The following is a 12472-nucleotide window of genomic DNA, read 5'->3' as shown; positions in this document are numbered from 1 at the left end:
ATATCGGCTGGATTCACAAGATGTTTGTCACGCCCTGGCCTTAGTATTCTTTGTTTTCTTAATTATTTTAGTTAGGTCAGGGTGTGACATGGGGAATGTATGTGTTTTTTGTAGTGTCTAGGGTGGTTGTAAGGTTTAGGGGGTTTATTAGAGTAGTTGGGTTTATGTTTAGTATAGTAGTCTAGCTGTGTCTATGGTTGAGTGTAGGTATCTAGGAAAGTCTATGGTTGCCTGAATTGGGTCTCAATTAGAGACAGCTGGTTATTGTTGTCTCTGATTGGGAGCCATATTTAAGGCAACCATAGGCTTTAGCTGTTGGTATGGAATTGTCTATGTCGGTGTTTTGTGTCAGCACTGATGTTTGTATAGCTTCACGGTCGTCTGTTCTGTTTGTTGTTTTGTTTTTTCCTTCTTTAAAATAAAAGAAGATGTACTTTCCACGCGCTGCGCCTTGGTCCTCTCTCAGTCCCGTTGACGATCGTGACAATGTTTGTCTTTAATTTGCTATACACCATCGATTTTTCAGAAATGTTTTATGATGAGTATTTAGGTATTTGAAGTTGGTGTCTGTAATTACTCCGGCTGCTTCGGTCCTATTTGTGACGGTAGCTGTGATGGTAGCTGCAATGTAAAACTGATTTATACCTCAAATATGCACATTTTTCGAACAAAACATAGATTTATTGTATAACATGTTATAAGACTGTCATCTGATGAAGTTGGTTCTTGGTTAGTTAGGTTGGCTTTGTGCATGCTACCTGTGCTGTGAAAAATGTCTGTCCTTTTTTGTATTTGGTGGTGAGCTAACATAAATATGTGTGGTGTTTTCGCTGTAAAAAAAATTTAAAATCGGACATTTTGGCTGGATTCACAAGATGTTTATCTTTCATATGCTGTATTGGACTTGTTAATGTGTGAAAGTTAAATATTTCAAAAAAATATATTTGGAATTTCGCGCCCTGCACTTGAAGTGGCTGTTGTCATATTGTGCCCGGCTTCGGACTTGCAGCCAGAAGAAGTTAAGAACAAATTCTTATTTTCAATGACGGCCTAGGAACACTGAGTTAACTTCCTTGTTCAGGAGTAGAATGACAGATTTTTACCATGTCAGCTCGGGGATTCAATCTTGCAACCATTCGGTTACTAGTCCAACCTCTAACCACTAAATCAAATCAATTTTTTTTGGTCACATACACATGATTAGCTGATGTAAATGCGAGTGTAGCGAAATGCTTGTGTAGCGAAATGCCACCAGGCTACTTGCCACCCCAGATAACCCTGAAGGAGCTGCAAAGCTCCACAGCGGAGATTGGAGTATCTGTCCATAGGACCACTTTAAGAGGTACAGTCCATGGAGCTGGGCTTTACAGAAGAGTGGCCAGCAAAAAGCCATTGCTAAAGAAAAAACTAAGCAAACATGTTTGGTGTTCGCCAAAAAGCATGTGGGAGACTCCCCAAATATATGGAAGAAAGTACTCTGGTCAGATGAGACTAAAATTGAGCTTTTTGGCTGTCAAGGAAAACGCTATGTCTGGCGCAAACCCAACACCTCTCATCACCCTGAGAATACCATCCCCACAGTGAAGCATGGTGGTGGCAGCATCATGCTGTGGGGATGTTTTTAATGGTTCCGGAGTTCCAAATTAAGCAGCAGCAGCTGAAAAGATGAGCTCCTACAAATATTGAAATTTAAATGTTTTTTTAGAGTAAAGTACATCGAAAAAAAATCAAAAGAAAACTGCAAACTGAATAGGAGACCAAACAAGCAGCAAACAAAGAAGAAAGGCTTTTGAAAAAGTAACAATTTTTTCATAAAATTATACCGTTTTCTTAGCTAGCTAAGTTGTTTACCTGTTGCTAGGCAGTTGCTAGGGACATTCCTGGAAGAAGCTAGCTAGCTAACAAGGAGTGTCTAGTTGGCAGAAGAGAAGAAGGGACAAAGAAGGGACAAAGTGGGACAAAATAAGGACAGAAGAAAAGGGAAAGGGGGGAAAGGGGACATTAAGGTGAAGCAGTCCTCTAAAGACACAAAAGACAATAATACAAGAAACAACACTTCTATTGCCTCTCCCTCTACGATACGCACTTCCGGGTTGGAGCGAGTAGTTGCATTCCGCTTTGCTCCACAGGTAGTATTACATTTCATTTCATTACAGTACAACAGTTTGATTTGTTTGATCTTAGCTGGCTACATAGCAGTCTTTGTATCCAAGATAATTGTGTAGTCTAGAGTAATTGTCGAGGTTACCTAGCCAGCTACACTTTCAAACAAAGTCAACAACGCAGCCACTGCTAGCTAGCCTATTTCACCAGCCAGCAGTACTATATCATTTTAGTCAATAAGATTTTTTTGCAACGTAAGCTTAACTTTCTGAACATTCGAGACGTGTAGTCCACTTGTCATTCCAATCTCCTTTGCATTAGCGTAGCCTCTTCTGTAGCCTGTCAACTATGTGTCTGTCTAACCCTGTTCTCTCCTCTCTGCACAGACCATACAAACGCTTCACACCGCGTGGCCGCTGCTACTCTAACCTGGTGGTCCCAGCGCGCACGACCCACGTGGAGTTCCAGGTCTCAGGCAGCCTCTGGAACTGCCGATCTGCGGCCAACAAGGCAGAGTTCATCTCAGCCTATGCTTCCCTCCAGTCCCTCGACTTCTTGGCACTGACGGAAATATGGATTACCACTGATAACACTGCTACTCCTACTGCTCTCTCCTCGTCTGCCCACGTGTTCTCGCACACCCCGAGGGCTTCTGGTCAGCGGGGTGGTGGAACTGGGATCCTCATCTCTCCCAAGTGGACATTCTCTCTTTCTCCCCTGACCCATCTGTCTATCGCCTCCTTTGAATTCCATGCTGTCACAGTTACCAGCCCTTTCAAGCTTAACATCCTTATCATTTATCGCCCTCCAGGTTCCCTTGGAGAGTTCATCAATGAGCTTGACGCCCTGATAAGTTCCTTTCCTGAGGATGGCTCACCTCTCACAGTTCTGGGTGACTTTAACCTCCCCACGTCTACCTTTGACTCATTCCTCTCTGCCTCCTTCTTTCCACTCCTCTCCTCTTTTGACCTCACCCTCTCACCTTCCCCCCCTACTCACAAGGCAGGCAATACGCTTGACCTCATCTTTACTAGATGCTGTTCTTCCACTAATCTCATTGCAACTCCCCTCCAAGTCTCCGACCACTACCTTGTATCCTTTTCCCTCTCGCTCTCATCCAACACTTCCCACACTGCCCCTACTCGGATGGTATCGCGCCGTCCCAACCTTCGCTCTCTCTCCCCCGCTACTCTCTCCTCTTCCATCCTATCATCTCTTCCCTCTGCTCAAACCTTCTCCAACCTATCTCCTGATTCTGCCTCCTCAACCCTCCTCTCCTCCCTTTCTGCATCCTTTGACTCTCTATGTCCCCTATCCTCCAGGCCGGCTCGGTCCTCCCCTCCTGCTCCGTGGCTCGACGACTCATTGCGAGCTCACAGAACAGGGCTCCGGGCAGCCGAGCGGAAATGGAGGAAAACTCGCCTCCCTGCGGACCTGGCATCCTTTCACTCCCTCCTCTCTACATTCTCCTCTTCTGTCTCTGCTGCTAAAGCCAATTTCTACCACTCTAAATTCCAAGCATCTGCCTCTAACCCTAGGAAGCTCTTTGCCACCTTCTCCTCCCTCCTGAATCCTCCTCCCCCTCCTCCCCCCTCCTCCCTCTCTGCTGATGACTTCGTCAACCATTTTGAAAAGAAGGTCGACGACATCCGATCCTCGTTTGCTAAGTCAAACGACACCGCTGGTTCTGCTCACACTGCCCTACCCTGTGCTTTGACCTCTTTCTCCCCTCTCTCTCCAGATGAAATCTCGCGTCTTGTGACGGCCGGCCGCCCAACAACCTGCCCGCTTGACCCTATCCCCTCCTCTCTTCTCCAGACCATTTCCGGAGACCTTCTCCCTTACCTCACCTCGCTCATCAACTCATCCTTGACCGCTGGCTACGTCCCTTCCGTCTTCAAGAGAGCGAGAGTTGCACCCCTTCTGAAAAAACCTACACTCGATCCCTCCGATGTCAACAACTACAGACCAGTATCCCTTCTTTCTTTTCTCTCCAAAACTCTTGAACGTGCCGTCCTTGGCCAGCTCTCCTGCTATCTCTCTCAGAATGACCTTCTTGATCCAAATCAGTCAGGTTTCAAGACTAGTCATTCAACTGAGACTGCTCTTCTCTGTGTCACGGAGGCGCTCCGCACTGCTAAAGCTAACTCTCTCTCCTCTGCTCTCATCCTTCTAGACCTATCGGCTGCATTTGATACTGTGAACCATCAGATCCTCCTCTCCACCCTCTCCGAGCTGGGCATCTCCGGCGCGGCCCACGCTTGGATTGCGTCCTACCTGACAGGTCGCTCCTACCAGGTGGCGTGGCGAGAATCTGTCTCCGCACCACGTGCTCTCACCACTGGTGTCCCCCAGGGCTCTGTTCTAGGCCCTCTCCTATTCTTGCTATACACCAAGTCACTTGGCTCTGTCATATCCTCACATGGTCTCTCCTATCATTGCTATGCAGACGACACACAATTAATCTTCTCCTTTCCCCCCTCTGATAACCAGGTGGTGAATCGCATCTCTGCATGTCTGGCAGACATATCAGTGTGGATGACGGATCACCACCTCAAGCTGAACCTCGGCAAGACGGAGCTGCTCTTCCTCCCGGGGAAGGACTGCCCGTTCCATGATCTCGCCATCACGGTTGACAACTCCATTGTGTCCTCCTCCCAGAGTGCTAAGAACCTTGGCGTGATCCTGGACAACACCCTGTCGTTCTCAACTAACATCAAGGCGGTGACCCGTTCCTGTAGGTTCATGCTCTACAACATTCGCAGAGTACGACCCTGCCTCACGCAGGAAGCGGCGCAGGTCCTAATCCAGGCACTTGTCATCTCCCGTCTGGATTACTGCAACTCGCTGTTGGCTGGGCTCCCTGCCTGTGCCATTAAACCCCTACAACTCATCCAGAACGCCGCAGCCCGTCTGGTGTTCAACTTTCCCAAGTTCTCTCACGTCACCCCGCTCCTCCGCTCTCTCCACTGGCTTCCAGTTGAAGCTCGCATCCGCTACAAGACCATGGTGCTTTCCTACGGAGCTGTGAGGGGAACGGCACCTCCGTACCTTCAGGCTCTGATCAGGCCCTACACCCAAACAAGGGCACTGCATTCATCCACCTCTGGCCTGCTCGCCTCCCTACCTCTGAGGAAGTACAGTTCCCGCTCAGCCCAGTCAAAACTGTTCGCTGCTCTGGCACCCCAATGGTGGAACAAACTCCCTCACGACGCCAGGTCAGCGGAGTCAATCACCACCTTCCGGAGACACCTGAAACCCCACCTCTTTAAGGAATACCTAGGATAGGATAAAGTAATCCTTCTAACCCCCCCCCCCCCCTTAAAAGAGTTAGATGCACTATTGTAAAGTGGTTGTTCCATTAGATATCATAAGGTGAATGCACCAATTTGTAAGTCGCTCTGGATAAGAGCGTCTGCTAAATGACTTAAATGTAAATGTAATGTAAATGTTTTTCATCAGCAGGGAATGGGACACTGGTCAGAATTGAAGGAATGATGGATGGCGCTAAATACAAGGACATTCTTGAGGGAAACATATTTCAGTCTACCAGAGAATTGAGACTGGGACAAAGGTTCAACTTCCATCAGGACAATGACCCTAAGCAGACTGCTAAATTAACACTTGAGTGGTTTAAGGGGAAACATTTCAATGTCTTGGAATGGCCTAGTCAAAGCCCAGACACATTGAGAATCTGTGGTATGACTTAAAGATTGCTGTACACCAACAGAACCCATCCAACATGAAGGATCTGGAGCAGTTTTGCCTTTAAAAATGAGAAAAGATCCCAGTGGCTAGATGTGCCAAGCTTATAGAGACATATCCCAAGAGACTTGCAGCTGTAATTGCTGCAAAAGGTGGCTCTACAAAGTATTGATTTTGAGGGGGTGAATAGTTTTGTTTCACAATTAATCTTTAAAGTGGTATGTATGTTGTGTAATTCAAATGATACAACTCCCCAAAAAATCAATTTTTTTGGTGGTGGTCTTGAGGGGATCTTGAAGAAGGAAGGCTGTCACTCCATTTTGCAACACCATGTCCTGTGGATGGCGCTTAATTGGAGCCAATGTCCTCCTACAACAGGATAATGACCCAAAGCACAGCTCCAAACTATGCAAGAACTATTTAGGGAAGAAGCAGTCAGCTGGTATTCTGTCTATAATGGAGTGGCCAGCACAGTCACCGGATCTGAACCCTATTGAGCTGTTGCGGGAGCAGCTTGACCATATGGTAGATAAGAAGTGCCCATCAAGCCAATCCAACTTGTGGGAGGTGCTTCAGGAAGCATGGGGTGAAATCTCTTCAGATTTCCTGAAATTTACAACTAGAATGGCAAAGGTCTGCAAGGTTGTAATTGTTGCAAATGGAGGATTCTTTGAAGAAAGCAAAGTTTGAAGGACAGAATTATATATCTTTTTTAAATCATTATTTTTTCATTAACCTTGTCAACATCTTGCCTATATTTCCTATTCCTTTTGCAACAAATTTCATGTATGTTTTCTTGGAAAACAAGGACATTTCTAAGTGACCCCAAACTTTTGAACGGTAGTGTAAATGCTCGTTGGCAGATCGGCTTTACCAACTTCAGACGAGTCTCCTGCCACTTGTGAGAGTATCATCTTCCAATAGAGGGGTCCTAATAGCTGCTAGACAAAACCACTCAGGCGCTACAGATGATTTTGTGAGAAGACCGAATTTTGGGATGTCTCATGGTCTGACAAACAGCGCTCTAGCTCTGTCACCTTTTACCGCAGATGCAGAAGTGTGGTGGAATGAGACGCATCCATTTCAAAAACAGATTTATCTAGCTTAAATTTACAAATGTGCATGTACATTTTTTTTATAATGCTAATTAATTTTCCGTGGGGGTGAGGACATCGACATTTGGGGGTTTTAAAGGCAACTTCACCTAAGAGCTTCCAAATAATGAAAAACTACAGGTCATGTACTGTATAAACAATATCTTCTGGTCAATGACAAAACAGACAGTGCGAACAGACATGTTGTGTTGTGCTGTACCTACCTCCAATTAGCATAGCAAATATTAAAACGTGGAGTACACGACTGAATACATGCAGCTGACACGGTTTGTGTTTCTGATCCCGTGGTCATTTTCTGTGTGATAGTTTGATAACACTTTACTTAAAGCCAAACAGTATGCTTTATAACTTGTTTTGGAGGTGTAGAGGCCCTCATAATGTATTCTAATAAGTATTATAATATGTTTATACCACAGCATTGTTGAATACTTGTTTCTGACTGGTTAGAAGGGCATTCTAGAATGGACATTAAACCAGATGACGGGACCGTTGGAAAATATATCGGGACACCTTGCATTCAAGACACAATGCAGACTGCACTTGCTGCAACGTTACAGAAAGCTAAACCAACAACCACACAAAATTAAATTGTATATGTTGTAAACGAGGAAAAAACTTAGCTAGCTAGCATTGATTTATTTTTGTAGAGACATATTTTTTTTGAGCATCTGATGACCCTACGTGGTGAGTGATGAAAATGAATTTCTCTGGTCCCTACTGTTGCAGCCATGACACAGGTGGTGCTATGCTGTCAAATCCTCCCACGTTTCTAGTTTGACCAGCTGTTTGAAGCAACTAGTATTTTTGAATTAGGTTGTCTTATTGGCAGGTTTGCTAACAACAAACTATTTAGCTAGCTTCTAGCCTAGTGTTTGATATGCAATGTGATCTCCTCGTAAAGAACAGTGTCGGGTGTCCTGATGAGAAGGCAAACTTTTCTAGCTATGCCAGGCAAAATTGGGCATTATCAGCTCATTATTATGGATGCGTTCTAATGAATGTCAATAGAAAACAGCTACTTTGCTGTTATCTCGGCTGCAGAGGTCATGGCGGTGTTAGCAGTAGCTAGCTGACTAGCTAACAAGCAAGAGACCGTTGTAAATATCAACAAAAACATTTTTTTCTACTGGTAAATGTGTGCTTACAGTATTGTTTTCTTTGGCAACTGTGGTATAAGCAGGATAAACAGTTAAACAAACGCAACGGAATAAACTTTGCTGTTATGAATGTGTAGTGTTAGCTAGTTGGCTAGCTTGCTAGCAGCAAGCAAGGGATAAGAATGTTGCCACTGAGCATGGCAACGGAACATAAAGAATGAATGACTGGCTCACGTCCATAAATATTGAACTAATTGAACGATTTAAATATCAACCCCCAAAAATATTTATACCAGTAAATGTGTGCTTTCATATTGTTTTCTATGGCAACTGTGGTATAAGCGGGATAAAAGCCGCCGTTCTGTACATTACCTTGGAAAAATTAACCCTGCAATGGTGCGTCGTTCATTATTTCCAAGGTAATGTACAGAACGTCTGCGTTTATCCCTTACTTAATACTTCTATGCTGCAAAAAAAATGTACAGACTAAAATAAACATTATAAGCTCCTCTTACATGCATATGAAAAGTCTTACAATTCATTATAACTGCATCACAATGCATTGTAACTGTAAGTGTTACATGAAGTGTTACCATGTTTCTGAAAAGGATCAATTATAATTATGTAATAGCGTTTAGGATATTTTTTTTTACTTCCAATTATGTTTTTTCGACAGGTAATGGTGGTTTTGTCACAGAAATGGAGGGGACAGATTTGGAATGAGGGGACACAGACAGAGAAACACTGGCACAGTCCAAGGTATGTTAGGCAAGTTGCTCGTAAGGATGAGTGCAAAACTATTATTGTCTAATGTCAAAAAAGTAATCCGCTCGCTTTGCCGTTCGTCACTTCACCTTCTATAGATCCATTAGGATAAATGGCACAGGAAACTCTGATAAACAATGTGAAATAGAACAGTCTAAATGACTCCGTCATCTGTAAGGAGGTTATGGGGGTAATGAGGTGTGGGATATCCCGGGGAGTGTATCATTAGTCGGAATCCGTTGCATAACAGTTTACTTCAAACAGAAAACATTTTGCAACAAAAACGAGAGTTTCTATTGGACAAATTCATCTATGTCCTTCCCTGTCTGTTTCATTTTTGAGAACTTTTTTAGACTACTGTTGTGTATTAGATATTACTGCACTGTTGCACTGCATTTCGCTACACCCACAATAGCATCTGCTAAATATGTGTATACGAACAATAAAATAAGATTTTCTTTGATTTAGCGTAAACATTAAATGGTTTCAGTAGCAAAATGTTGTGTCACAGACAAGATGTTACGCAAACGGCATCTGACTAATTAATACTAATTAATACCTCGCTGAGGTATTTTCTCAGAGTGGAGTCAACATTGAACACATTTCTCCTTTAAGTCAAAGTAAATGCCACCCATGTTCAGCAGCACTCCAAAGGACATGTCCACTCACACCCCTGAGGTCAGCATTACTGGGAGATGTTGTGCTCTGTCCGTGAACAGCGTCTCTATATTGCTCTGACCTAAAACAGCTTCTTGTCTCGGTCTGTGGTACCAACCTAACCCCAGCTCCAACCCTCCCTCTCCCAACCTTCCTGAGCAGTCCCACTCCCCTAGCCCCTCCTCCCCTACACCAGCCCTCCCTCAACCCTACCCCATTTCCCCAGGTCTGTCCCGTTCCCAGTTCACACATAGTACCAGTGAAGACCGAGGGGTTAGTGAGTTACAGCCAGTCTCCTGCGGTAGGTAAGCAACACTCTCACACACAGAGGAAGCCAAGCAGAGCAGTGCAGCACAGAGTAGCAAACAGGAAGACAGCTAACGACCAACAGAACCAGAGAGAAAGAGATGGAGAGAAACAGAGAGAAAGAGATGGAGAGAAAGAGATGGAGAGAACCAGAGAGAAAGAGATGGAGAGAAAGAGATGGAGAGAACCAGAGAGAAAGAGATGGAGAGAAACAGAGAGAAAGAGATGGAGAGAAAGAGATGGAGAGAACCAGAGAGAAAGAGATGGAGAGAACCAGAGAGAAAGAGATGGAGAGAACCAGAGAGAAAGAGATGGAGAGAACCAGAGAGAAAGAGATGGAGAGAACCAGAGAGAAAGAGATGGAGAGAACCAGAGAGAAAGAGAGTTGATCTGGTGATAGATGAAATAACAGTTTGGGTGTGTGTGTACACGTGTATGTGTGTATGTTTTAGTGTGTGTGTTACGTTTGTGTGTGCGTGTGTGTATACCTTCAGGTCCCTCCTCTCCAGGTGCAGCAGTTCAGAGCCTCTGATGTCATGGCGTGTGAAGGTATCTCTGTACTCTCCCAGACTGAGCTGCTCCAGCCAGACTCCTACCTCCTCTGTACCCCATCTCTCCACTACACACATAGGCAGTACACAGAGCAAGAAGGTGCTCGCTCAGTGTCTGAGACCCTCTCTCCCACACACCCACACATCCACACGCACACACACACTCACGTATACACACACACACAATCAGAGAGAGGATATCCCAATAGAGGGAAGGGAAGACAGGAAGAGGAAGAGAGGAAGAAAGGAAGGGAGAGAGGAAAGAGAGGCGGCAGCGGCTGGCGGAAAAGAGGAGGGGTTAGCATAGATGTTGGAGGTTGGTTGGTCGGAAACGGCTGTGGCCAATGGCCTTCCACAGAGGCTGACGGCATGCAGGTTATCCACCAATCAGAACACAGACGTACAGGAAGTAGGAGGGAGAAGGACGGCGGAAGCCTGTGCAACCTGATGGAACGCCCCAACCAATCCCTGCCTCACTGTGGGCGGGATTAACACTCCCAACCAATCAGACGGGGTCCTGAAGCAGAAGACCGGCCAACCCCTGGCGTTCTATTTGTATGCATTATATGGGCTCTTATTTCGCCCCAAAACAATGACCAAAAGTCATTTCTGAGACGACCTGCATTCTGTATTCTAATCTAGATTGAAGAGTGCAGCTACAGCATACAATAAAAATGGCTTCTTTTCATGTTCAATTGGTAGTAATATTTATAAACATACAGTCAAAAAATAGCTTTTTCGTGTTCAATTGGTAGTAATATTCATAAACACAGTAATACAATAGCTTTTTTCATGTTCAAATGGTAGTAATATTCATAAACAAATGTAGGCAATGTTCTGTTGTATCAGTCGTCATGAAGGAGAAATGGTGTTCTAAAACAGGAATTTTCTTTCTCTGGGCAACCCCTGGGTTTTTGGCCCTGCGTCCAGCCCCCTCCCCTTGTCTTTGGCCTTGGTTTGTGACTGCTGTACATGTGTAAACAGGTGGATGAGACCATGAACAGAAGGAAGAGGGGTGCTCTTGGATGGATGGGTCAGACTGAGGACCAGGGCAGACGGAAATCACAGAGACAATCCCTGACACCACACTGGGTGGTTATAATGCATTACAACCACAGAATGTAGGCCACATGAATGTAGGCCACAGAATGTAGGCCACACCTTAAAGATCTTAGCTATAAGTTAAAAGTATACAACTCTGTATGTGTGTGTGTGGTGTGTCGTACACTCTTAGAAAGGGTTCCTCGGCTGTACCAATCGGGTAAACCTCTTGATTCCAGATAGAATCCTTTTGGGTTCCATGTAGAACTCTCTGTGGAAAGGGTTCTACCTGGAACCAAAAAGGGCTATTTAAAAAGTGATCCTCTGGGGACAGCCGAATAACCCTTTCAGGTTCTAGATAGGACCTTTTACTGTATATCTGTAGCCTGTGGAGAGAGAGAAAAAAGACAAAGACTTACCTGACTGAGGGTTGGTCTTCTTGGTAGCTTTCTCCTTCTTGAACTTTGGCACGATTCTGAACATGCTGCTACGACTGTTGCTCTTGCCATACTCTAACGAGGGGTCCTGAGAGGGACACAGGTGTAGGATTAGAAGTGTGTGTAATCTCACTTCATCTTCAATAGGTTGCAGTATATGGTATAACCAGGGAATATATATACTAGTGTGTATCATCTAAACGCATCTTCAATAGGCTGCGGTGTTTACATTTTATTTATTAAACCTTTATTTAACTAGGCAAGTCAGTTAAGAACACATTCTTATTTAGAATGACGGCCTACACCGGCCAAACCCGGACGACACTGGGCCAATTGTGTGCTGCCCTATGGGACTTCCAATCACGGCCGGTTGTGATACAGCCTGGAACCAAACCAGGGTCTGTAGAAACGCCTCTAGCACTGAGATGCAGTGCCTTAGACCGCTGCGCCACTCAGGAGCCCTAAATAGGGTTTAAACAGGGAATATCTACTAGTATGTATAATCTCACCTCATCTTCATTAGGCTGCAGTATATGGTATAACCAGGGAATGTCTACTAGTTTGCCTAGCTCCATCTCCACACTCTGCAGAGCGCTGGATAAAGACTCTTCATCTGAGGGTTCCAGTTGCTGTGGATGGACACACACACACATACACACACACGCGCGCACAGACACATTGACACACACACACGC

General features: G+C 44.9%; 1 protein-coding gene across 9 annotated transcripts in view; it reads right to left on the bottom strand.

Moving 5' to 3' along the window:
* The window catches only part of LOC129820824 (diacylglycerol kinase eta-like), a 197706-nt gene that overhangs the window by 9698 nt on the left and 175536 nt on the right, over window positions 1–12472 (bottom strand). For 8 of the 9 annotated variants that reach the window (XM_055877817.1, XM_055877818.1, XM_055877819.1 and 5 more), the window contains 3 exons: window positions 12287–12406; window positions 11760–11865; window positions 10237–10367 (listed from right to left, as the gene is read on the bottom strand). In XM_055877817.1, the coding sequence (XP_055733792.1) occupies window positions 10237–10367; window positions 11760–11865; window positions 12287–12406 (357 nt within the window). The remainder of the gene's footprint in view (window positions 1–10236; window positions 10368–11759; window positions 11866–12286; window positions 12407–12472) is intronic. The other variant, XM_055877821.1, reaches the window with a different exon arrangement.

The sequence above is a fragment of the Salvelinus fontinalis genome, chromosome 23, assembly GCF_029448725.1.
Source record: "Salvelinus fontinalis isolate EN_2023a chromosome 23, ASM2944872v1, whole genome shotgun sequence".
Classification (NCBI taxonomy): Eukaryota; Metazoa; Chordata; class Actinopteri; order Salmoniformes; family Salmonidae; genus Salvelinus; species Salvelinus fontinalis.
This window is presented reverse-complemented; position numbering and strand designations above follow the sequence as displayed.